Source organism: Emydura macquarii, unplaced genomic scaffold (assembly GCF_026122565.2).
Source record: "Emydura macquarii macquarii isolate MOO-44397 ecotype Brisbane River unplaced genomic scaffold, CSIRO-AGI_Emac_v2 contig_2457, whole genome shotgun sequence".
NCBI classification, from domain to species: Eukaryota; Metazoa; Chordata; order Testudines; family Chelidae; genus Emydura; species Emydura macquarii.
The window spans coordinates 422,496-446,541 of record NW_027132594.1 but is presented as its reverse complement, the minus strand read 5'-3'; the positions used below and the strand labels follow the sequence as shown (position 1 = coordinate 446,541).

Genomic DNA, 24,046 nt, shown 5'->3' with positions numbered 1-24,046 from the left:
TTTAAAATTCCTAATCTACTTTCTGGTTGTAATTAATTCACACTTTTATTTTTATCATCCTGCCAGTTCTGTTGAATTTCTCTATGTTGACTTGAGATGAGGTTTCCTGTGCAAAACTTATTTACAGAGATTGATGGGAGGCAGGAACATACATTTTGTCTCTCATAAATTTATATTTGTCCTGAAGAAAAACATGAATTGAGTTGTCTTCCCAGTTAGAGCAGTTTATTCTGTACTAGTGGCATGGTTATGAAGGTATATCTTGGAGAACAGTGGGCCTTATTTTGCTGGGAGGGTTTTCTCCCCTACCAACTTCAGACTTAAGGTAATTCAGTGTTCTTTCTCTCAGAAAAACCTAACTAGGTAATGAAATATATAAGCCAAAATCACTTTAACTCCTATCATCTTAACTTTTTTTCAAATATTCTTACATAGCACCCTTTACTCTACATATGTGTAATGGTAGGGTTTTTATTGTTTGGTTTTTCAAATTGCTAAATTATTTGGGTGGGAATGAGAAATTTGATTCTTTCTTGTTCTGTTGTATTTTATAAGGTTTGGATGCTCTTGAAAGTTTGATTTTATGTATTTTGTAGTATATAAGGGTTTAAGTAAACATTTGGTAAGTTGTCTTGTCTTGTATGGAAGAGTAGCCCATCTCCTTAATTAAAATGTCAATTTTTTTCATTGCATTATTATTTCTGATAAGTTACACTTGAATGCTTAATACTGTTAACATCTGCTGTCTTGTAGCTTAAATCAAGGGCACTTGAAGTCTCAGGCACCTTTTTATACTTAAATAAATCTAAATAAATAATAAATGAATATTCTTTGTACTTGTAGGCACTTGCAGACCAGTTTGAAGACAAGAAAACAATGGTATCGGAACGATTGAAAATTTTCTATAGTTGTCAGATGCCTCCACATTGGGCCATAAAGGTACAATTTAACAATGACATTTATTCGAGATACCATGTTCTAATTATTTTTGATATTTCATGCTATTTTGTAAAGCACCAAGTCTAGATGCTGCAGTAAAAACCCACTAGCTGCTGTGTGTTACCATATATAAATTGGAAAACTTGTTGAAAAAATAGGATTAACCTAACAATACAGGAATATGTAGATTTAAAAAAAAATCAAATTCTAGAACATATGCAGCTTTTTGCATACTATGTTAACCAATCATAATTTCTTCCAGTATTCTCCAAATTATTCCACACACAATTTTTCAACAATCAGTTCAAATAAACACAATCAAACTTATTTTTCATTTCCAATCGTCGGAGTAACACTTGTAGCAAATATATCACTTTGTAGTCCAAGCCAATTTTCTAAGTCAGTATTAGAGATGTTAAAATAGAGAGATACTATGAAAGGGGTTACAGTCTTAATTATAGAGTCATTACCTCTCTAAATTTTACAAAATTTGACCAAAGAGTAAATTAAATGTGAGTAAATATTCCTGTATGTGGAATTAAAGATTTTTCCCTAAATAATTAGTATCCAGATAAAAATAAATACTTTGTAACATATTTAAATTATAGTATACACTTATGTAGAATTACTATTGCTGTGACATGGTGGTGTTATTATTACCACCACTACCGTACATGTATGAATACATGTAAAATTGTACAAGATATATATCCCAATCTTTTAGTGAGAGGCTCACAGGTGGGCACTTGCATCTGCACAGAACTTCACTAAATTCATTTGGGCTCCGAATGAGCTTAGGGGGGTCTGCCTTCTCATTGCAGGATTAGGGCCCTGCTTAGTAAATTTCCATATGTTTTCACAAACAAAATTGTGTATTTTATATATGGTAAGCAAGTTTATATTTTCTTTAAAACTGAAAGGTTTTTTGCTATATTCATCTTTTTTTTTCTTTTTTTTAAACTTCTTTGAGTGCTTGCTCATGTCCATTCCACTATAGGTGTGTGCACGCTTCCGTGCACGGTTACCCGGAACCTTTTTTCCCCTTTTCCCCTGTAGGGTCGGCTCCGGTGCCCCCTTGAGCCCTGCGCACATGCCACAGTATATGAGGCGCTGCTGGCCCTACTCTCTCTGTTTCTTCTTTCCGCCCATGACGGTTGCTGGAACTAGCCTTGCTCTCAGCAAGTACCATTCCCCTTGTTTGGACTTGTTTGATATTCTAAGTTAGTTCTATTTAATTAAGTAGTTAAGTGTTGTTAAGAGTAGATAGAGATAAGGCAAGTCCCTGCGGGAACTTCGAGCGACCGGGGCATGGCGGAGCTTCAAGCCATGTGCCTTCTGCGGGAAGGCTTTCCCACTTAGCAACCCCCACAACTGTTGCCTTAAGTGCATGGGGAAAGCCCACAGAAAAGAGAAGAGCAAGATCTGCAGGGCTTTCAAACCGAGGACTCAGAAGGACCGAGAAATCCAGTTGAAAGCCCTGTTGATGGAGGCAACACTCCGCCCGGCATCTGAGCCGACCCACTTTGCCTCGGTACCGAGCATGACTTCGGTACATAGTGCACCGTTGGCACCGCCCTCAACTCGGCACCGCGCAACATCGCCAGCACCGAAGAGAAAGAAGCAGCACGCAGAGCACAGACGCTCCCCTGCGCCATCAGTGTGGGCAGGGTCGAGTACGGAGATTCACCGGACCCAGCTTGTCGAGTCTTCTCCGATGCCTGCATCTCCAGTCAGGGAGCCTCCCCTGACTCCTGGGAGTGGGAGAGTGCCCTTGCCGATGCCGTCGAGACTGGAGGCTTTTCAGGCGGCAAGAGCCTTGTTGGCCTTGCTTACGCCACCTCTGACCCCTGCTCCGCCAAGGGAGAAGGGGCAGGTGTCACGGGGAAAACCTGCATTGGTTCCCCCGGAATGGCGGTGGAGATCTCCAGTACGGGGAGGAAGATCTCCTGACAGACCATCTCCAAGGGTAGAGCAGAGCTGTTTCCCTAGTTGTCACTCCAGGTCGGCGTCGTCAAGCTGACCTGCTCTGGCACAGGACGTGGAGTCTCCCTCTTGGTGCCGACATTGATTCCCGGCACCGGAGGCAGCGGAAATCATCAGTACCGAGACTACGCTCTGGTACCTCTAGCTCTTTGGAGCACACCCCCACTCATCGGCACCGCTCGTGGCGACAAAGGCAGTACTCATTGTCCTCCAGGTCGGAGGCATTGAGAGGGTGGTCCCTGGCACGGAAGAGTGCCCAGGACTGAGGACAAACATGGCATCGCTGGTCCAGGGCCTCTGACTATGACGATGACTTGGGGTCTCCCGGGGGACAGTCGTCGGGTGAGCCAACACCCCTACAAAATATCAGAGCCTGTGGCGCAGTCAGCCCCAGGTTGGCCCCAGGGTCAATGGCCGCAACAATGGCCTTATTGGGCCCCATGGGGTAGCCAGGTGGGGCCAGGGCCCCAATCCATTAAGTCATTGGGGGTGCAGTCCATGCCTCCGGCACAGGAGAAGGCCTATAGGCACCAATCCTCTGATGAGGAATCGGACCCCCCGGAGGGAACCTCAGCGGGTACAACCCTTCATCAGGAGGGGGTGAACCCGCAGGCTGCACCTCTGCAGTCCTCTCCCTCCTCACCTCACGAGGCAGTCTCCTGAGACCAATCTGCACTACTGAAGGATTTCAGGGCGCACCAGGAGCTGCTCAAGAGGGTGGCCTCCAACTTGGGGCTGGAGGTGAAGGAGTTAGAAGAGGCCACAGAGAGCCTCTTCAATGTGCTCATGGCGGCTGCCTCAGCGCGAGTGGCCCTCCCAGTCCAAAAAAAGGGTCCTTAAGATTGTAAAGGCCCCGTGGCAAACCCCTTCCTTGGTCGCCCCTACCTCAAAGGTGGCCAAGAAGAAATATTATGTCCCGGCTGAGGGGTTTGAGTATTTGTTCACACACCCCACCCCGGGAACTCTGGTAGTAGACGCGGCTAACCAGCGAGACAGGCAAGGTCAGCCAGGGTCGACTCCCAAAAACAAAGACAATAAGAAGCTGGACTTGTTTGGGAGAAAGATTTATTCCGCAGCAAGCCTGCAGTTCAGGATTGCCAACCATCAGGCCCTCCTGGGCAGATATAAGTTCAACCTGTGGAATACCCTCAGGTGGTTCACTGAGGCCCTGCCCCAGGACCAGGCTGCAGACTTTAGCACTATCATGGAGGAAGGAACCGCAGTAGCTAGGGCAGCGCTCCAGATGTCCTGTGACACTGCTGACTTGGCGGGCAGGGCCATATCCTCCGCCATCTGTATGAGAAGGTGCTCGTGGCTGCAATCCTCGGGCCTGTCTGAGATGCAACAATCTATTCAGGACCTCCCCTTTGATGGGTCGGCCCTATTCTTGGACCAGACCGATGCAAAGTTGCACAGTGTGAAGGACTCCAGGGCCACGCTTCGCTCCCTGGGCCTGTACACGCCCCAGTCTTCCAGGCGTTAGTCATGGCCCCAGGCGCAGCAGCAACCAAGGCCTCCACCCAGGCCTTTCCAACCATATAGGAATAGGGATAGGAATAGGGGGTTTAGAAGAAGAAATCATCCCCCTAGCTCATCCTCAGCTCCCCAGCAAGGGCCCCCAGGAGGTCGGGCAACCAAAGGAGACAATTTTGATGGTGCACCCAAGGGTGGTGCCCCGACTTGTCTCTTGGATCCACCCCGCCCCTTCCAAAACAGGTTTTGCCTGAATGGGCAAAAATCACTTTGGACCGTTGGGCCCTTGGGATAGTCTCGGGGGCTATGCCCTGCAGTTTACATCTACCCACCCCAAACAACCCTCCCTCCCCCCCCCCCGTACCTCTTCAGGGACCCCTCTCTCAAGCATCTCCTCTTGCAGGAGGTGGACATCCTCCTCAACCTGGGAGCGGTGGAAATGGTCCCTCAAGGGGGGAGGGATTCTATTCGAGGAACTTCCTCTTCCCCAAGGCGAAGGGAGGTCTGAGACCCATATTAGACCTGCGTCATCTAAAGAAATATGTCAAACGACTCAGGTTTCGCATGGTCTCCCTTGCCTCCATAATCCCTTCCCTGGATCCAGGAGACTGGTATGCCGCCCTCAGTCTCAAGGATGCATACTTTCATGTGTCCATCCTCCCCAGCCACAGGCGTTTTCTCCGTTTCATGGTGGCTGGCTCCCACTACCAGTTTACAGCCCTGCCCTTTGGCCTATCTTCGGCTCCAAGGGTGTTCACCAAGTGCATGGCGGTAGTGGCTACCCACCTGAGACGAAAGAGTGTGCAAATTTTTCCTTACCTGGATGGTTGGCTGATCAGGGGCAGGTCCAGGTGCCAAGTGCAGGAAACTGTGACCGTCACTTGCTCCATGTGCAGCAGGCCGGGACTACTCATAAACTAACAGAAGTCCACACTAATCCCAGTGCAACGAATAGAGTTCATTGGGGCCACCCTGGATGCTTCCCAGGCCAGAGCCTTTCTGCCTCAGCCATGTTTCAAGGTGATGGTCTCTATCATCTCCCAGCTGCACCAATGCCCCACGACAACAACCAGGCACTGCCTACAGCTGTTAGGCCACATGGTGGCCTGCACGTACATAGTGAGACTAGCTCACCTGAGGCTCAGACCATTTCAGGCATGGTTGGCCTTGGTATATGTTCCAAGCAGACACCCATTAGACTGGGTGATCACAGTATTCCACCCGTCCTAGCCTCCCTAAACTGGTGGCGGACTCCTAGGGCAGTGATGAAGGGCATTCCATTCAGGGAACTGGTCCCATTGGTCACCCTAATTTCCGACACATTGGATGTAGGATGGGGAGCCCACATCAGCACCAGCCTAGGCACTCAGTGGCTCCGGTCGGGGGAGGAGAGGCCCCTGCACATCAACGTGAAGGAGCTGAGCATGCAAGGTGACAGGTAGAGTGGTGCAGGTGCTGACGGACAGCACCTCAGCCATGTTTTACATAAACGGGCAGGGGGGAGCATTCTCCTCGGCCCTCTGCGAGGAAGCTATCCATCTGTGGGATGTCATGTGGCACGATTTCCACTTGACTGCCTCTCACCTTCTGGGAGTGAGGAACAACGAGACGGATCACCTCAGCAGGTCATTTCTAACCTGCCATGACTGGTCATTGCACCCAGAGGTGGTGGCTATGGTCTTTCAGAAGTGGGGGGTTCCCCAACTGGACCTATTCACATTGGCCTGGAACACGAAGTGTCCGAGGTTCTGCTTGCTCTGGGGTCGTGAGACTGGGTCGATTTCCGACACATTCCCGCCCATTCCGCTCCTGCCCAAGGTCCTGCTGAAAATAAAGAGGGACAGGGCAAATGTTATACTCATCGCTCCAGTCTGGCCGAGACAGCACTGGTTCAGCATGCTGCTGGACCTTTTGATCACCCCACCCGTGGAGTGACCTTCTATCCCAGGACCATGGTCGCCTGTTGCACCCGTACCTGAACTCCCTGCACCTCACGGCCTGTGGAGGCTCTGTGGCTGATGGAGGGAGAAAGAGCCTGCTCGGTGCGGGTCCAGCAAGTCCTGCTTGGCAGCAGGAAGCCTTCTACACAGGTCATATATCAGGCTAAGTGGAGGCAGTTTACCTGTTGGGCAGTGTCCTGGGGTATTTCACCCAGCCTCTTGTCTATACAGGCGATCCTGAGTACCTGCTCCAGCTAAAACTCCAGAGACTGGCGCTGGCCTTGTTGAAGGTTCATCTGGCAGCCATTTCGGCCTTCCATCAGCCGCTAGAGGGGAGATGGCTGTTCTCCCATCCCATGTTGGTCAGGTTCCTTAAAGGGGTGGAGAGGCTTTTTCCACATATCTGTGATCCGGTGCCTCCCTGGAATCTCAACCTGGTCCTCTCGAGACTCACAGGGTCCCCCTTTGAACCCATGGCTTCATGCACTCTGCTCATGCTTTCATGGAAGGTAGCCTTCCTGGTGGCCATTACCTCAGCTCGGAGGGTCTCTAAGATTAGGGCCTTGACCTAGGAACCTCCTTATACAGTGTTCTATAAGGACAAGGTTCACCTGGGGCCACATCCAGCCTTCCTTCCCAAGGTGGTTTCCCAATTTCATTGTAATCAAGACATTTTTCTCCCCGTGTTTTTTTCCCAAACCTCACGGTTTGGAGGAGGAGGGGAGGTGACATTTGCTGGACGTGAGAGGAGCCCTGGCCTTCTACATCGAGCGTACAAAGCCGTTCCAAAAATCGCCGCAGTTCTTCGTCGCAGTGGCTGACCAGATGAAAGGCTCACCTGTCTCCACCCAGCGCATCTCCTCGTGGATTACATCATGCATCAAGTTCTGCTACGAGCAGGTGAGGGTGCTGCTTCTGGGAACCATCACAGCACACTGAACCAGAGCTCAAGCCTCATCTACAGCCTTTCTGGATAGAGTGCCCCTGCAGGACATTTGCAAGGCCGCCACCTAGCTGTTGGTGCATACCTTCACATCCCACTACGCCATCGTCCAACAGGCGAGAGAAGACGTGGGATTAGGCAGAGCAGTGCTGAGGGCAGCTCACTGGTAACTCCTACCCACCTCCACTGGTATTACTTGTTAATCATATATAGTGGAATGGACACGAGCAAGCACTCGAAGAAGAAAACAAGGTTACTTATCAGTAACTGATGTTCTTCGAGATGTGTTGCTCATGTCCATTCCACAACCCACCCCCGTCCCCGGTGCCGGAGTTGACAGAAAGAAGGGACTGAGGGGGCATAGGGCCGGCAGTACCTCGCGGAGCTCCAAGGGGCGCTGGAGCTGGAGGCATGCACATACCTATAGTGGAATGAACATGAGCAACACATCCCGAAGAACATCAGTTACTGGTAAGTAACCTTGTTTTTTCAAAGTCTAGAAAACATAGCTTAATTGGTAAGTTTAAAATTCTATTACTCATTTGTAAAAGTTAAATATTGTTTTGCAATGCTTCTGCTCTCAAATCTTTGTCTTACCTTTAACTCAGATCCATATGGTTGCTCAAACTGGACTGATCTGCTTTCTAGAAGGAGCTCTCAATTTTTCTAACTTCACATAAAAATTATTTATGGAGATTGTTACATTGCATGGGCAAGTTTACTTTGATAAATATACTTGAAACAAAATGTAGTAATATTCATTAGGATGATTGATAAGTGATGAGCAAAATTCAATGGCTTTAAGATTTGATTGGAAAATCACCCAGAAGTTGTACCTTATCCAAACTTTTTTCCAACCCTGTTAGTCTTCGAAGTTAGGCTACCAGTCTCTGGAGAAATGTTTCTCATATTTTTTGTGTGTGCTTCCTGTTCATGCCAGTATTGCCTCTAACATCTTTTCAGAAAATGATAATGAATATGGATATAACTTTTTTCTATTAATTTGACTTTCCCAGCGTCAACTTGCAAACTTACTCTTTGAACTGGGGTGCACGAGTTCAGCTCTGCAGATCTTTGAGAAGCTGGAAATGTGGGAAGATGTAGTCATCTGCTATGAAAGAGCAGGACAGCATGGGAAGGTGAGAGAGTTTTATCTGAGCTGAGTTTCTTGGATTTTGTTATTTATATTACAGTAGCACCTAGAGACCCTGTTGTGCTACTCACTATATAAACACAGAGGTAAATATGATCACTGCCCAGAAATGATTGTAATCTAAGAATGAACAGCCTATGGCTAGTGGGAGAAAGGAAAACACTCAAATATATATAATTTTTAATATATGTGTATATATAGGCACTTGTATATGTGTACACACATGCAGATACACACACACAGAGCTGTTATTTTCTAAATTATGTATTTACATAACTAGATATCAGCTCACCCAACTTCTTTCTGGTTAGCTATTCAAACAATGGCTGATTTCTTGTAGGTGTCATGGCAGAAGTGGGTCTGGAGAAGGAATTTGAACTAAGAGAACGTAGTACAGGTCAGCTCAGGGACAGCATCCATGCACAAGAGGAAAAGTGTGAAGAAAATATTTGTTGGAGAAGAGGACAAGCAGCAAACGAGTTTGTCATCATTGGTAGAACTGAGAGGACCTGTGGTGGGGATATAGTGAGAGAGGAATGGGTGAGTGAAAAGTGGCTTTGGAGGTGATAGCAAGACATTTGAACTTGATAGTTTGAAAGTGGGAGAGCCTGTTGACTGATGCAGAGAGAGGGAATGGTGATGTGGTCCAGATATAGACAAGGAAGATTATGTTTTATATGGTGGGATACAATGTGAATGTTACAGATGAGATGCTGAAGGTCTGGACAAAACTGTAAAAAGAGAGGTAATCCAGTTATAACTCCTACTTAACTTTAGTTCTCATTTAACTTTATCTCACACAGACACATTCTGTACAATTTGTTTAAAAAAAAAAAGCATAGTTTTAAGGCATCATTAAGATTAAGAAATCAAGTACTCAAGTCATGAAATGCAGTTTTAAGATTGAAAGTTCCACCTTAACTCTGTCTCCTTGGTTGTTTCTCTGCTGAAGTTTCTCTGAACTTCTCTCTCCATTGGACTGGCACTTGTGAAGCTACCAGTATGATCCCAGTGCGAGCACTAGTGTAGGCCTGCCAGTTGACATTTACCGCTGTCATCTAACCCCATATACTGATGGCACAGTAATATAAAACTGCTGATAGCTAGTCTGTGCTAGCCCTGTGTGACCTGTTGCTCACACCTATGCAAATGCACTGATGCTAGAAATATGATGGAAGCAATTTAAGAAAATCCTCACTGGCTATGCTGCCTATTTTTTTATACCTTTAAATGTGTTCTGTTTATGCTAATATAGTCTAGGTGGGAAGATTGATAGCATAAGATTTCGTTGTAAAAACCCTGTTTTCAGTAGCCTGCACCTTCCTGAAAGGTGAAAGTTTTTCCTCTGTGGTCATTTGGCCACCTTACTCTGATCTACTGGTACATAGAGAACCTATTTAAAGCTGTATATGAAAAGATTGGGCTTACATTGAGTTAAAGTTGCAGAGGCAGTTTGTAGCCTTTTTATATAGAATTATAACTTGTCAGTTAATACAAATAACCTAGAATTTCTTACAATGCCATACTTTTCAATTATACTAGGCCAGTATCTTGATCTTGGTAATTATAAACTGACAGATCTATGTTTCACTGCCAAATGCCATGTCACATTATGCATGCCTTGGGGATATTATGCTACTATGAGGGCTCTTTTAGTACAGTAGAGAAGTAGAGGTCAATATTTTCCATTTCCTGGAAACGTATTCTGTTCTAGTTAAATTCACAAACTGCCCTTCGGGAGTTATGGAAATGGCTTTCAGACAGAGTATCTGACACAGGAAACTGCTTTCAAAAGTGATGTTTGTACAGCACTTTGAAAATATAAAATGCTATATAAGTGCTAAATAGCAACAGTACTGAAAACAATGCTAAATCCAGAGCAAAACAACAAAAAATAGAAAAATTTAGCTGTAAAACAAGGAATGAGAATATTTGTGCTTATTATCAAGGGAGATTTATTAGTATGAAATATTTCTATTAAAAAGACACAGTAACTAGATTTGTGGAAGTGCATGAAAATCTGCTAGTGCAATGTATTGTCAGTGGATGGAGCAGCCTTAGAGCAACTGCGGGGTTTCCAGGCAAGCCCCAACGGCCAGGGCTGAGGCCAAGCAGCAGAGAGCCCAGGAGATTGTCTGATGAATCAAGAATGAAGCAGGTGGACCCTCTGAACTAGGAAGCCCCAGCCCTGGCATCCCTGCCACTCAAGCTTTGTTAGACAAGGCTTTGTATCAAGATTACTATTTTATAGCATGAGTAATGGAAAAGATGAAGAACTTACCAAAATGGTCAAATACTGAAGAATAGTAAGAGGATTTAGAGGTGATGGGTATTTAAGCGCTAGAGTCGTATCACACTCCTTATTTCTACTTTTGAATTGTTTGACAAAAAAGATATAAACATCAGCAATGCAGACACAGAAGTGGATATGTGAAGTAGTGCCACAATTAATAATGCAGCATATATTAGATTACTGTATTCGATCCAACATACTTGGGAAAAGCCTAAATGATAACTGAGGGAGTGCATATAGCAGCATAAAATTTGCTTAGAGCAAGAGGTTACTAAAGTTTACTTAACTGTTTTTAAGATTATTGGATATGACTCTACTTGTTTATTTCATAATATGAATATAATTAGTGGAATCTGGTATCATAAGGTGAGCCAGCAAAAGAGTAACACAGTGCCAAGCAAGGAGCAAAACAGGATGCTATACAGAAAGAGCAATTTAAGATGTGATAGTTACTGTGACCTGCTCATTCCAATTTTTTCACTTATTGCATTCCTCCAATGGACCTATGTTTTCATGGATGTGGTGAAAAAAGTAGGCTGAGGACAGAGGTCTGAGCCTGTTAATATTACTGGAAACTAAAGAGGGGCATTTGTATCAGGTGGGAACATTACTGGCAGCATGAATGTGGGGGAGGGGGTCTGGGCTATAGATTAGAAGCTGAGATGGTCCCTTGACCTTTTAACCTCAAATAAGGCATCTGGTTTAGAAATATCCCCCAGCCTTCCAGTAATGGCCCATAAACTCCAGCGCCTGCCCTCCACCCACTCTTCCCTTTCCTTCCCTTTAAGCCAGAGAACTGCATGTTTTGCCAACTGGCTAATAGCCCTACACCCTATCTCTCTGCTTTGCCTCCTCCATACTGACTGGTATGTGTGGAAGGGGTGGACAAGGTGGGGGAGGGGAAGAATGAAGGGCTGTTAGGAGTAGAGGTCCCTCCTCAGCTTCTCCTGCATTAGTTCCAGCCACTGAACCCACTGTGGTTCATCAGGGTCAGATGAGCTATCAGAGAAGAGAGCTGCTAGCTTGGCTCTTAAGACATCTTCAGGGACAAGACACCCTTCCCTGCAAAGCTTTGTGAGAACTTTTTCTTACCCTAACCTGGGGCTGAGGTGCCAGCCCAGCTCCTCACCCACCTTTTCCCAGCCTTGGATTTGCCTGTGACTTTCCACCTGGAGGAGTGTCAGTGCAACAAGCCAGTAGATGCTTGTGAAATGGACACTGCTTTGGAGTAGGAGAATTGCTCCCTGCTCCCCAGGCCAGAGGTATTTGGGACACAGTTGTGTGGGGCCTTCATAGGGGATGGCCATCCTCACCACTGTCCATGTTAGGGAGACAGCAAGAATGTGGGGAGAGGAGGTAGGATATGAAAACATGGAAAGCTCCTGGAATGGAGTGGGGGCTCCCACACCTGCAGGAGACCTAGAACACTGCTTTCCAGTCTTCTCCCTGTGGTGGGAAAAGCCAGGAACAGAGCCCAGCTTTGCAGCTGCAGAGACAGCAGTCCAGATATCAGTGATCATCGTTGTCACCACAGGGGAAGTCTGTGAATGCAAAACCACAAAAGATATTAAAAATGTTATTTCATGCAGGGAAACAACAATAGGAAGAGCTTGGAAAGTCTGTGTTGCCTTCTTATTCTGATTGCCTAAGCAGTGTGACCAGATGCCTGGGATAGACAACATGAGAATGCCACACTCAGGGCAGACTGCAAGAAATAGGGCAGACAATCCCCCAAAACTGGTGGTCTATTCTATAATTAGATTCACCAAACCAGTAACAAAAGAGTTTCTGCAATACCACACTGGTTAGCCAGAAGCCAAATACAATCCGCTTTAGGCCATTTCAGCCCTTGGCTCTCATCCAGGCAATGCAATCTAGTGAACGGTTATTGAAAACCTTTTCACCATATGTGAGGTTCTTTCTAATCCCAAAGGATTCCACATTTATCCCCAGGTCAGTTTGAGTCTCAACTCTTACCCAAATAACATGATGTCAGCCAATCCTGAGTAAACTAACTAAAGAAAAGAAGAGAGTTTTAAATGGTTAATAGATCATATACATACAAATGATTGCAAAATCTTTATTAGACTTGTAGCAGTGGTGGTTTGCAAACATCTTTGTGGTAACTTCCGAAAGTTTGGAATGTCCTCAGTCCATAGTTCAAGATGCTCCTTTTAATTGTAAATCCACAGTCCAGAGAATTAGAGCAGGAAAGAAGCAAAATGGAGATATCTCAGGGGTCTTTTATGTCCTGTGCCATGTGCATAGAAATTTACTGTCCCAACAAAGCCCACAGCCCCTGTAGATGAAAAGTTACTGGCCCAGAAGGAGCCCAAGGTTACATGGGTATATTACATGTCTTTACATGTTTTGCTGAAACACAGGGAGTGGCCATTGACTCCTTGCTGTCTGAGGCATCCTCAAGAAGATCTGTCTGGACAGGATGAGTTTCTTCAATGGCCCTTTGTGAGAGCTGAGTGTCATTGACGGGCCATCAACACATAGCTGCCTAGCCCTAATGTAAATTCTATCAGGAGGTGTCACCCAGGAATACAGAACATGTTTAAGATACACAAACATAGCCAATATTCATAACTAAAGATACAAAGATGTATATAAACAAGATAATCCTACTTAGCAAATCATAACTTTTCCATTGATACGTGACATGACATACTTTGCATAGGATTTTTTGCAATTTTACAATGGTGGTAACAACAATGATACAAATAGTCATCTTTCTTATACACAGCATCACATGCAGTACAGAGACAAATTGGGTGGGGTAATATCTTTTATTGGACCAACTTTTGTTGGTGGGAGAGACTAGCTTTTGTGCTTACACAGAGCTTTTTTTTAGGTCTAGGAGATGTGCTCAGAGCATCACAGCTAAATACGAGGTGGAACAGTTTGTTTAGCATAAGAAGTTAACACACATTTCAAGGAAACATTCAAGGTGAAATGGCCCATTAACACCTCTTCAGTCATGGGGAAGAAACTCGGAAGGGAGCATTTGTCGATTATAGATTGTCGTAATAACCATAAGTCCAGCGTCTCTATTCAGTCCATGATTTTTAGGGTCTAGCATAGTTATAAATTTGAGCTCTCAAACTTGTCTTTTGGAGGTGTTGTGCAGGTTTCCTTTAAGGATGAGGACTGAGAGGTCAGATATAGAGTGGTTGCTTTGTGAAAAGTGCTCACTTACAGATGATAAGGTGTTTTTATCTTTTATCATTTTTCTGTATGAGTTCATTCAAAAGTGTAGTGATTGTTTTGTTTCACCCATGTAGTTTGTGATTCAGGTATTTAGTGCACTGGAAGAAGTATCCCAGGTGTAGGGCCCATGGATCTTGAAAGTTGTGTTGTGGGGAGTGTTGATTATCACAGCAGTAGAGATATGTCTACAGGTTTTGCATCTGTTGTTCTGGCAGGGCCTGGTGCCACTTTGAGTCTACAACATTGCCTATGCAGTCTGTGGCAGAAAAGGTATGTCATGAAGTGCTGTGAAGCACGGCAACATAGGGAGAAGAAAGACAGGACAATTTAGATGGAATATCAGGAAAAGCTTCCTCAAGGCACGATCAAACTAGTATATTAATTAGTAAATTAATACTTTGCATGATGCTTTGGTAATGTAACTACTATCATTAAATTTTACAACTGACTTTTGAGATAGGTAGGGAAACTAAAACAAAGACTGTGCATCGAGTCAGTTCCAAAAGCAGGAATTCGAATTTGGGAGTTTCCCTCTCCCACCCTCATGCTTAACCCACTCTGTCATACTACCTCTCTAGTAGACTGGCAAATACCCTCCCAAGGGAAATAATGAAAACGTCATTTTAGGATATATTTAAAATTAGGCCAACACACAAAATATACAGCATCTAAGACTGTAGTATAATGAGTCAAAATGATGGAGACTCATGAATGGAAAGAAAATAGGGTCTATAAAAGGGAGAGAACAGATGAATAGACACACAGATGGACATTTTGAGGGTTGGAGACCTATTTCTGGGACAATATTAAGCTTGGTACACTGGAGTCTAGCCAATGAGGACCAAAAAGGAATTATTCCACTTGTGCATTTCTAGCTTCCAGAATTTTCTTTGTTGTTCCCTCTTTTGTGAAGCATTGTATACTTAAAACTCTGTTTTTCTTGTAGTATCCCAACATATCAAGATAAGTACATGCTCTTATATATTTCTTCATGTTTTAAACAAATGTCTAGTGAACTGAGCTCTTGCTTTCATTCCAGTTCAGCTTAGACACGCCTGTCCAAGCCAGTTAATTGTAACTAACCTTGTTTGTCAGCAGTATTTATTAAACTAATTTTAGTTTGTATTGATCATGTTAAATTTAACCTTTTTCTAAAGTGAAATTTAAGAAGTTTTCTGAAGATCAAGAAAAGTAACTTGTTCTGAAAACTGTTTATGGGCATGTTTAAAAGATACTTTTTGAAAGCTCCTTTAATTTAGTTTTAATTATGTAACATTTCAAATGATTATTAAAAATCTATTTAATGATTAAGAATTGTGAAATAAATCTCTTGCATAATGATTTACACTTCATTTATCTAAATTATGGTTTTACCAAGAGAAAATCACTACTCAGATCTACATGAAAGGGTTTTGCTTCCAATATATTTCTTTCTACAGAATCAGAATTCCCATGAAAGAGCAGGATATAATGGTTTATCTCTATTACAAGGTTACAAGGAGAGAATTTTGCTCTTAAGAAGAATACAGCATAATGGGAAATCTTGATTTAAAGTATTATCCAAATTTGTATGAGACAACCAACTAATCATTTTTTAAAATCCGGATAAATGTATGACTTTGTGATGATAATCATTTGCATTAGTCCTGTGCAGATTGGAGGAACAAAGAGATGATGAAAAACCAACTGCATAATACATATGGGAGGTGAACAGCCCAAGTATTGTATATTTAATTACTCTCTTTTATCTCTAGCTGGAATATTTATGTTGGCAATGAATCCCTGCAAACTCAGGCCAGAACATGGTGTTTTTATGCACTTAAATGTAAACGTAATTAGTGAATGGCTGGTCTATTTGTGTAGTGTATAACAGTACTAAGCATTACCATACAGAGACCTGTTTGGGAGTGACTTACAAAGGATGAGGTGAAGGAACGGCTTTCACCTCAGAGCAGCTGTTCACAGCAGAATTTCAGTCTTGTAAAAAAACATGCCTATACTTTCAGATGTTGTCTGCTACTACTGCAACTATTTAAGTGTGTGAGTCTCTCTGTTCTAGAACATTTAAGCTTTGAGACCAGCTATTGATATGTATTCATTTAATCGTAGTCATAGAGATGGGAGGACAAACTTTTTGTCATCTTGTCCTTCCCTCTGCCGGTTTAGTATTCCTCATTAAGGTATATTTTTCTTGTGCTTTGCCCAGTCTAATTGTAAATGTCCCAAGTAATAGAGATTTCACAGCTTCCCTTGGAAAACTGTTCCACTGCTTAAGAACTTTTACTGTTCAGCAGTTTTTCTTGAGACTCAGCCTACAGCTTTCTGCTTCTTAATTTGGTACCGTATTTTCCAATTACGTTCCTGTACAATCCTAAACAATAATTCTCCCTTTGTGGTGTTTATGCCGTTCCAATATTTGTGGTAGACTGTTGTGTTTCTGCTACATCTTCACTTAGCCTAGATGACAGCAAGAATGTCTTGTTAATATATCAGAGGAAAAAAAATTCACAGCAAAGTGAAAGGGCTCTTTCTTTTGAAGATTTCTAAACGGGCTCTTTGAACTTTATTAATTATCCAAGATAAACCTCTATGCCCAAGATTGAGAGAGGGGCAGTAGAAGACTGCAAACATAGCTGCCATTTTATCTGACTGAATTTCCTAGAGATTATCTGGGCGTGGTGAAGGAAAATAGCTTTCATTAGAACAGGAAAGGGAAGAATCATTCCTAAGTGGAGATCAACAATGCAGTCACCTTAGGTAGATAGAGTGATATACTGCAGGGGAATATAATTAATAATAATTGCTCAACCTTGGATCTGTGGCAGGATTTGTTGGACTCAGCCATAATTTCATATTGTTCAAACTGATCCTTTCAAATAGAGAGCATACTGAATTATGCATGATGCTGTTAATATCTGTGTACATTAAGTGTTGATGTTACATTTGGGAGGGGGGATCTCAGTCTGGACAACTGATCATAGACAATATTTTTATTGGTGAGACCAAAGAGGGAACAGTATCTTTTTGAAATCTTTGGGTTAGAGAGGGACTGAGGAGACTCAGGGAGAGTTATGAAGGTATTCTAGACTAATAGCTCAATTTTAACAGGTCTTGTGGTGACTCCAGCGTATATCCTATCTTCCAAAAGCTTGCTTTTTAAATGTTTAGCTATTTCTGAGTATATTTTTATTGCCTACATTTGGATGAAAATATAGCTTCTATTTGTACATTTTGTAGAACGGTAGCAGCCATGGCCGAAGGGGGAATGAAAAGTGAGGGGCAACATAAAACATGTTGGAAGCACTGCTTCCAGAAGGGGCAAATAAGAGATACGGATTTACAGGCTTAGTGTTTGCTCATTGGGCAGTTAGGGTTTTAAATGGGTACAGCTATTTGCAGCTTTGACATACTGACTCTTTGCCCAGTACAAAGAAGTAAATGTTAATCCCATTTTGACACTGAGCTGCTTCCACGTTGTACCATATTTCAAAATTTTACTGGGGAAGAATTCTCCTCTGCTAGCTCTCCAAGTAGTCCTCTGCTTGAAAATCGAAGAGTTTACATTTCACCTTGACTTCTTTGAAAAACTGTTTGAAAAAAAATTCATCTCTGAAATAACTCCATTTACCACACTGTGGTTGCATAAAAAATGAATATGGCTTTAGGATTTAACATAAGTAAATCATGCCTTAACGTTCATGCAGACATGAACAGAATTTTAATCACAGCACTTAAATGCTAGTATTTGGGCTTTACAAGATGTCAAAGAATTTATGGAGCAGTTTTATCAAGGATTTATCTATGACACAGACTTTGTTCAAGATACTGTTTTGTTTTTCAGATTTCTTGATTTTTCTTAGATTACATAAGAAACGACTAAGGTGTAAAATCTGTGAGATAATGGTAATGCGGTTAGACTGACCATGGATTCTCCTATTAAGGGGCTCATTTCCTTTTTGTTTCTTTAATAGGCAGAAGAAGTCTTGAGGCGAGAGCTAGAGAAAAAGGAAACACCGGCATTATATTGCTTGCTTGGTGATGTTCTTAAAGATCACCAGTACTATGACAAGGCTTGGGAGTTATCTAAGCATCGCAGTGCTCGGGCCCAGCGCTCTAAGGGCCTCCTCCATCTTCGCAACAAGGAGTTCAGAGAATGTGTGGAGTGCTTTGAACGTTCAGTGCTGATTAATCCCATGCAGGTGGGAAAGAAAAACAAATATGGTTTTTAAAGTTAGCATATTTACTTTTTAATTGTGTTCCTGTTTTTCAAAATGTAAAAACAGGTGAACTGTGTTCACAAATGGTCAGAGTAACAATTTTAACTTTATTAATGTGGTAAATATTGCTGATATTCCCGGGGAGAGGCTAAGAGCTCTGTTTAGAAGCAGCATAATAAGGGAATGGAGAGGTACAAGTTTTCCCATGCGGGCCTTCTGCAAAAATTGAGATGTGGCTTGTTGCACCCAGCCACTGTCCCCAAAATGCTAAAACATTGCAAGTGAACAGTTGTTGGCTAAATGACTGTGAACATACTCTTAGACTAAAGACTTGTGAGTAGATGTTAGAGGAAGGTGAATGGGAATACGTTTTGCCTTGATAAGTATTGCCCACAGAGCTCAGTAAGAAATGAAGAAAAAGTAACTCTGAACGAACACTTGACATCCTGAAAGAGCTTTACAGACATTTTATTCTTCTTCCAGTGATGGTACCTGTTGTATTCCACTGAAGGTTATGCATGCACCCGGAGTCGGAGAATTTGAAAGTAGTGTCCATTGTGTTTAACTACTGAGGAAAGAGCTTCTGCTGCAGTTTACTACTATTTTGTGTAGTGACAGGCTTATGGGTGCCACTAAATCCTTTCTGACTTCAAAACATTTATGTTGAAGTTTCAGTTTAGGACTGAATTGTATCTTATAGATATTGCCTTGCATTGGGAATGGATTAGAGCTGCCACTTCTCAGCAGGCATTGTGCATCGAAGATGACCCCCTAGAGCTCTTAACAAACATGGGGAACACACCCACTACTCACACCCCATAAGAACTATCTTGGACTCACTTCTTCTGCACATCTCTTGGGTGGCTGATGGTTCTAGGCCAACACAGTTTTTGCCCTTAGGTGAGCTGGAGGATTTTAGGCTATGACTAGGCCTACATGGGCAGCACAAAGCGAGGGTGACACCTTATGGCCTGTTCCTCCCTCTGTGCAGTAGCTAACCCCATTCTTGTCCTTTGTACAGAAATCTTGCAGTTTGACAGTAAACTGAAAACAGATATGAATTTTCATTGAGAGGGCAGGGCTCTCCTAACAACACAGTCTGCATGAAGTAGCACAGAAAGAGAGACAAGGGTCCAGCAAAGTAAAGTAGCAGCAGGGAGGTAGAGCATCATCTGTCTGTATTTCCAGGCAAAATCAGAAACAAGGTTGAAACTGAGAACCCTGGAAACCAAACTGATAAGCTGAAAAAGTCTGGGAAAGCAGAATGGAGCTTTCCAAGTGACAAAAATCCGTGTCTTGGTTCAAGGGGATTGAAGGAAGTTTGGGATCCTCTCACAAAGCCAACCACAAGAAATAAGGGAAGAGCAAGCACCAACAAAAAGGCCTTGATTTGCTGTGAGAATAAGAGTATCCTGCAGTTGGAGAAAAGAGTGTGCCAACGGTACAAGCAGTAAAATAGTCTTATCCTTTAAATTCTCCAGATTATGATTTCTGGCACCTCTGTCATCATTATGTAACCAAAAGCTTTAACAGAAGATCCCAAAGAACAGAATCTCAGCCAAAGATCATGAAAGAGAGAACTCAGGAAAGGGTACTTTTGATAGAATTCAACCAAGGGGAATGCCAGGCAAGAAGAGCAATGGAGATAATACCACATCTGAGTCAAAAAACAAACAAACTTTTCATCACTCAGGGTGAAAGCGAGGAAGAGGAAAACTCTCCAATGACTGTGTCTGTTTCTGTGACTAACTTGAGCTATCGCTGTGAGTCAGCAAGAACTTCTGTAAATTGAGATGATGCAGCTGTTTTTGTAAATTGAGGCGGTTAGTTGAGACAGGAGAGAAACACAGCAGAGCTGTATTAGAAGAATTTTGAAAATTAGAAATTTGACGTATATTGAGGATGTAGGAAATCAAAAAAGTGATTTTGAAAATGTTGGGAGCACAGTAAAAGAAAGCACAGAGCAAGTTGCAACTCTGCAGAGAACTGATTGAGAACCTGAAAGAAAAAGATAAATAAACCCTAATTATTTTAATCCACAAGCTAATTAGCACTTTATAGTAAACAAAGCACATAACTGTTTAGACCCAACAGTTTCTGATTGAGTGTTCACCTTATTTTCTGAAAAAGAAAGGAATTTACTAATGTCATTGTGCCAGGAAATAAAAGTATAAAGACCTACAAGCAAATTTAAAAGTTGGAGTAAAAGCACATTTACCTACCTACCTGATAAAATGGAGATAGTAATGTTAAATAGTTTAATTTCCAACCAGAGACTTTGAGAGACACTGTGACTAGAAGATCATAGTTAAAATTGAACCTGCAGCTCATTTTAAAAGGTTTGTTGTGCTAAAGTATTCTGGCCAGTTAGCACCAGCTATTCTGTGGCAATTTTGCTGAAAGTAGGTGGGTGAACAATGTTACCTGGCATCCAAAGAAGAATAGAAAATTATAGTAAAGAGCTCCTATACTATAGCAGAGAATTAATTTAGGATTTTAGCTATTTAATATAAGATTCTCTAAATATGGCTAGTTTTCTTTTTAACACCCCTCTTATCCTCCCCCCACTCCCACCCCCCCAAAATAAAATAGAAAGCATCTGTCTACTTGCTCTGAGATTTGGATTCCTGTTCCAGTAGCATGTTTATTTTCTCTCTTGACTTAGCAGGGAAAATGAAAACAATGCACTGCCAGTGTCAGTTGCTCTTCTTTAAACTTTATTACATATGGTGACAATTCTTTGATAAGAGGGAACTTGTATTTCAATGGAAATTTTTTACAAGTGAGACTGAAGTAAATTGAATAATTTTCATTTAAGTTATTTTTCAATTAAATCTTCATATTTATTTCTCACACTGTGTACTGAAAGCATTCTTGATGTAGCTATCAGGAATTCTACTTTTTGGTGCTGGAGTCTATAAATGCTCTGAAGCATTATAAGGTAAAGCACAGAATACATTTCACCTGCATTTCAAAAGCTTGTTCTAATGCAGATTTTACAGAAGATTGTTGATTAAGATCTTCCCATTGTCACAGAGGCAGCTGTGCTAGGGAGCCAACTCTAACAACGAAGACCAATAATTCAGCATCTGTGTCCTTAAACTACCTTCATCTGTGAAGCAGCTGGCAGCCTTACTGTTCCACTTTTCAGCATGTACTTTCTAAAGTCTTTCTTCAGTTTGTAACCATTTTCCCTGATGGGTAGGAAATTTGAATAAAACTGACTTTCTGTACTGCTCTATCCAGCTTCTAAGAAATACAGAAACAATTTAATCTGCCTCCAGCAATCTCTACTAAGTGGACGACAGTTGCTTGGTCTCTGTCTGCATTTAGAGCTATTCATGATCACTGCTGTGCTTGTGGTGGTGGTGACTTGCATTAGAGTAGTACCTAAAGGCCCAAGTCAAGATCAGCTCACTGTTGTGCTAGGCATTGAATGAACACATAGTTTACAATCTAAATAGACAAGACAGACACAGATTGGGAGAAAGAAAGTGATGATATTATCCCCGTTGTATAGAAAGGGAAGTGAGGCACAGAGATATTAAGTGACCTGCCTATGGTCACACAGGAAGTCTGTGCAGAGCCAGAAATTGAGCCCAGATCTCCTGCAGGTGTGGACTGCAACACTATATTTTTATCTCAGTTTTGAGCAGCTTGACAGTTCTTTCCCAACCTTACCTTTCTAAATACTGCAGTAATGAGTTTGTTACTCTTCTATTTTTGGATGCAATTAACATTCATAGAAACATTTTCTTATTTCTCTGCCTACCAGAATCTCTGTCTGGAATTTGTGTCATTGTGCCTGCTTTTTTTCCAAAGGCAAGTGGCTTGTCAGATCCCACCCACATTTACCCCTCTGTATACCGAGATACATTTTCTCTAGCATCACTTTCTTGACTACTATTATGTCTGATGCCAACTCCAGTAATGCCTGTCCTATAAAGGACATAGACATATAGAGATATAGACATAGATATATATATATATAGATATAAATATATCCATAAGAAGATAGGATATAATTTCTTCCTCATCAAATCTCCTGTCTTTCCGCAAAATCCTACCAAAACCACCACTGCCAATTGTAATTCTGCACAAACAAATAACCCTTCTTCCTGTAAGAAAATATTTCCCTGAGGCATTCAGAGTTTAAATCCTATAGTGATTCAGTGCTTAAATGGCATGTTTGATTCCAGTGAGTCAGAGCTTGATTCTAATTCATACAAGGACTCAAGGTCACTCAAACTATATACACATTAGAAGCTAAAAAAGAAAGGTCTGTACTTGTCTTCCTGGTCCTTGTCTCCCACAGGAAATGCAGAGGAAAAAATTGCATTTGGAGTCAAATTCAGCTGGTATTATTCAGGCAAAATTCCCACTTAAGGCAAGATCAGTTTTGGTTAATAAAGGGAAGCAGGTTTTATCCCTTAAAGTGTAAAACTAACAAACATTCAGCTGAGAGCTGCTCTTCATTATCTGTGCTCCTTCCAAAGAAAGCTTTAAATGAAAGCCAATCCAAGAAAAATAAAAATGAGCAACTTTCCTCCATATAGGAAAGACAAAATTTCCTGTTCCTCAGGATGCTCTACCTAAGATTTAGAGGCAAATTTTCTGAGACAGGTTGGACAAACTGATATATTTGTTCCCCCTTGGATACTGAAGATTTTCATACACCATTGTCTTCTAACATCTGCCTAAAATGTATTCTTCCAGAAGTAAATTTTCTATTCCAGAATATCTTGGAAGAAATGTAGATTCTGAGAGTATAATACAAGGAAAAAGAGTTTTAATAAATCCTCCCAAAATTATGAAGGATTTAACTAGAACTAGACAAATGACACATTCTCTATTGCTAAGAATCAATTTTTCCTTTCTAGTATTGATCAAAAACTTTCTGATTTCTGTGGACAGAATTCCCGAAGATTTCTTAGATAAGGAAATTGACTGTTCTTCCTAACCAGGTTTTTAAGATTGCTCCTAATGGACTGAGGCTAGAAATTGCATACATTTTCACAGCAAGAGTCTTGCTACAATGGGTTGTGGCCATTCCGGTTACAGTTGGCAGCCAAGTGATCTGCCAATGAGAACTCCTTGAAACATGTACAATTCCCTTCATGCTACTTACTCACTTCACCAATAAAATTATAGCATGTGAATTATATGTAGAAGAAGGGTGATGGTTGAATTAACTTGAGAAATCTCAAGACTTCTTCCGCCTGTTGAGTTAACACCTTAATTTAGCTGTGACACTTGAGTACCTTTCCCAGAGTTAAGAGCAGCTCAGTGTAGCTCAAAAGCTCTTTTTCACTGAAAGAAGTTGGTCCAATAGTTGTCCCTCTACTATCTTGGGACCAACATAGCTATAACAACATTGCAAGCACTTTTCTAGAAGTAGCAAACCAAATCATTTGGCCAATATAACTTTGTATGCTAGCCTGCATGGATTTGAGATGGATGACCTATTTTGTAGGCTGAATATCTCTCTGGAAGTCAGTTTGCCATCAGCTGCAACTGGAATTCAAAGATTCAAACAATGTAATAAAAGCCTTATTCTCTAGACTCTCCCTTTGAAAATCAATCAGCCTTATAGTGAGTGGCAGTGGACAAAAGGTAATTTATGTAAACAAACAGAGTTGAACTCTTGTTCTAAACTTGCCTTGGACTTTCTGATCACTGGGTATATCAAAGGTCTGAGCCTAAATTATCCTCATATGGTATCTGCCCTGAATCTAGTCTTCTCACAGTTCATTCTCATCTGTTTTTCTAATCAGTGGCCAGACTTGGACCTCAAGCCAACAAACTAGTGCCAAAAAGGAACTTTAACCTAGTTTCACAAGTCTTGACAAAATTATTTTTTGAACCTCTGACAAAGATTCTTACACTACT

The 24,046-nt window shown here is 42.2% G+C and overlaps 1 protein-coding gene across 3 annotated transcripts in view; it reads left to right on the top strand.

Moving 5' to 3' along the window:
• TTC27 (tetratricopeptide repeat domain 27) overlaps positions 1–24,046 on the top strand; it is a 185,044-nt gene that overhangs the window by 109,271 nt on the left and 51,727 nt on the right. For all 3 annotated transcript variants that reach the window (XM_067562651.1, XM_067562652.1, XM_067562653.1), the window contains exons 11-13: positions 844–939; positions 8,295–8,417; positions 17,912–18,139. In XM_067562651.1, the coding sequence (XP_067418752.1) occupies positions 844–939; positions 8,295–8,417; positions 17,912–18,139 (447 nt within the window). The remainder of the gene's footprint in view (positions 1–843; positions 940–8,294; positions 8,418–17,911; positions 18,140–24,046) is intronic.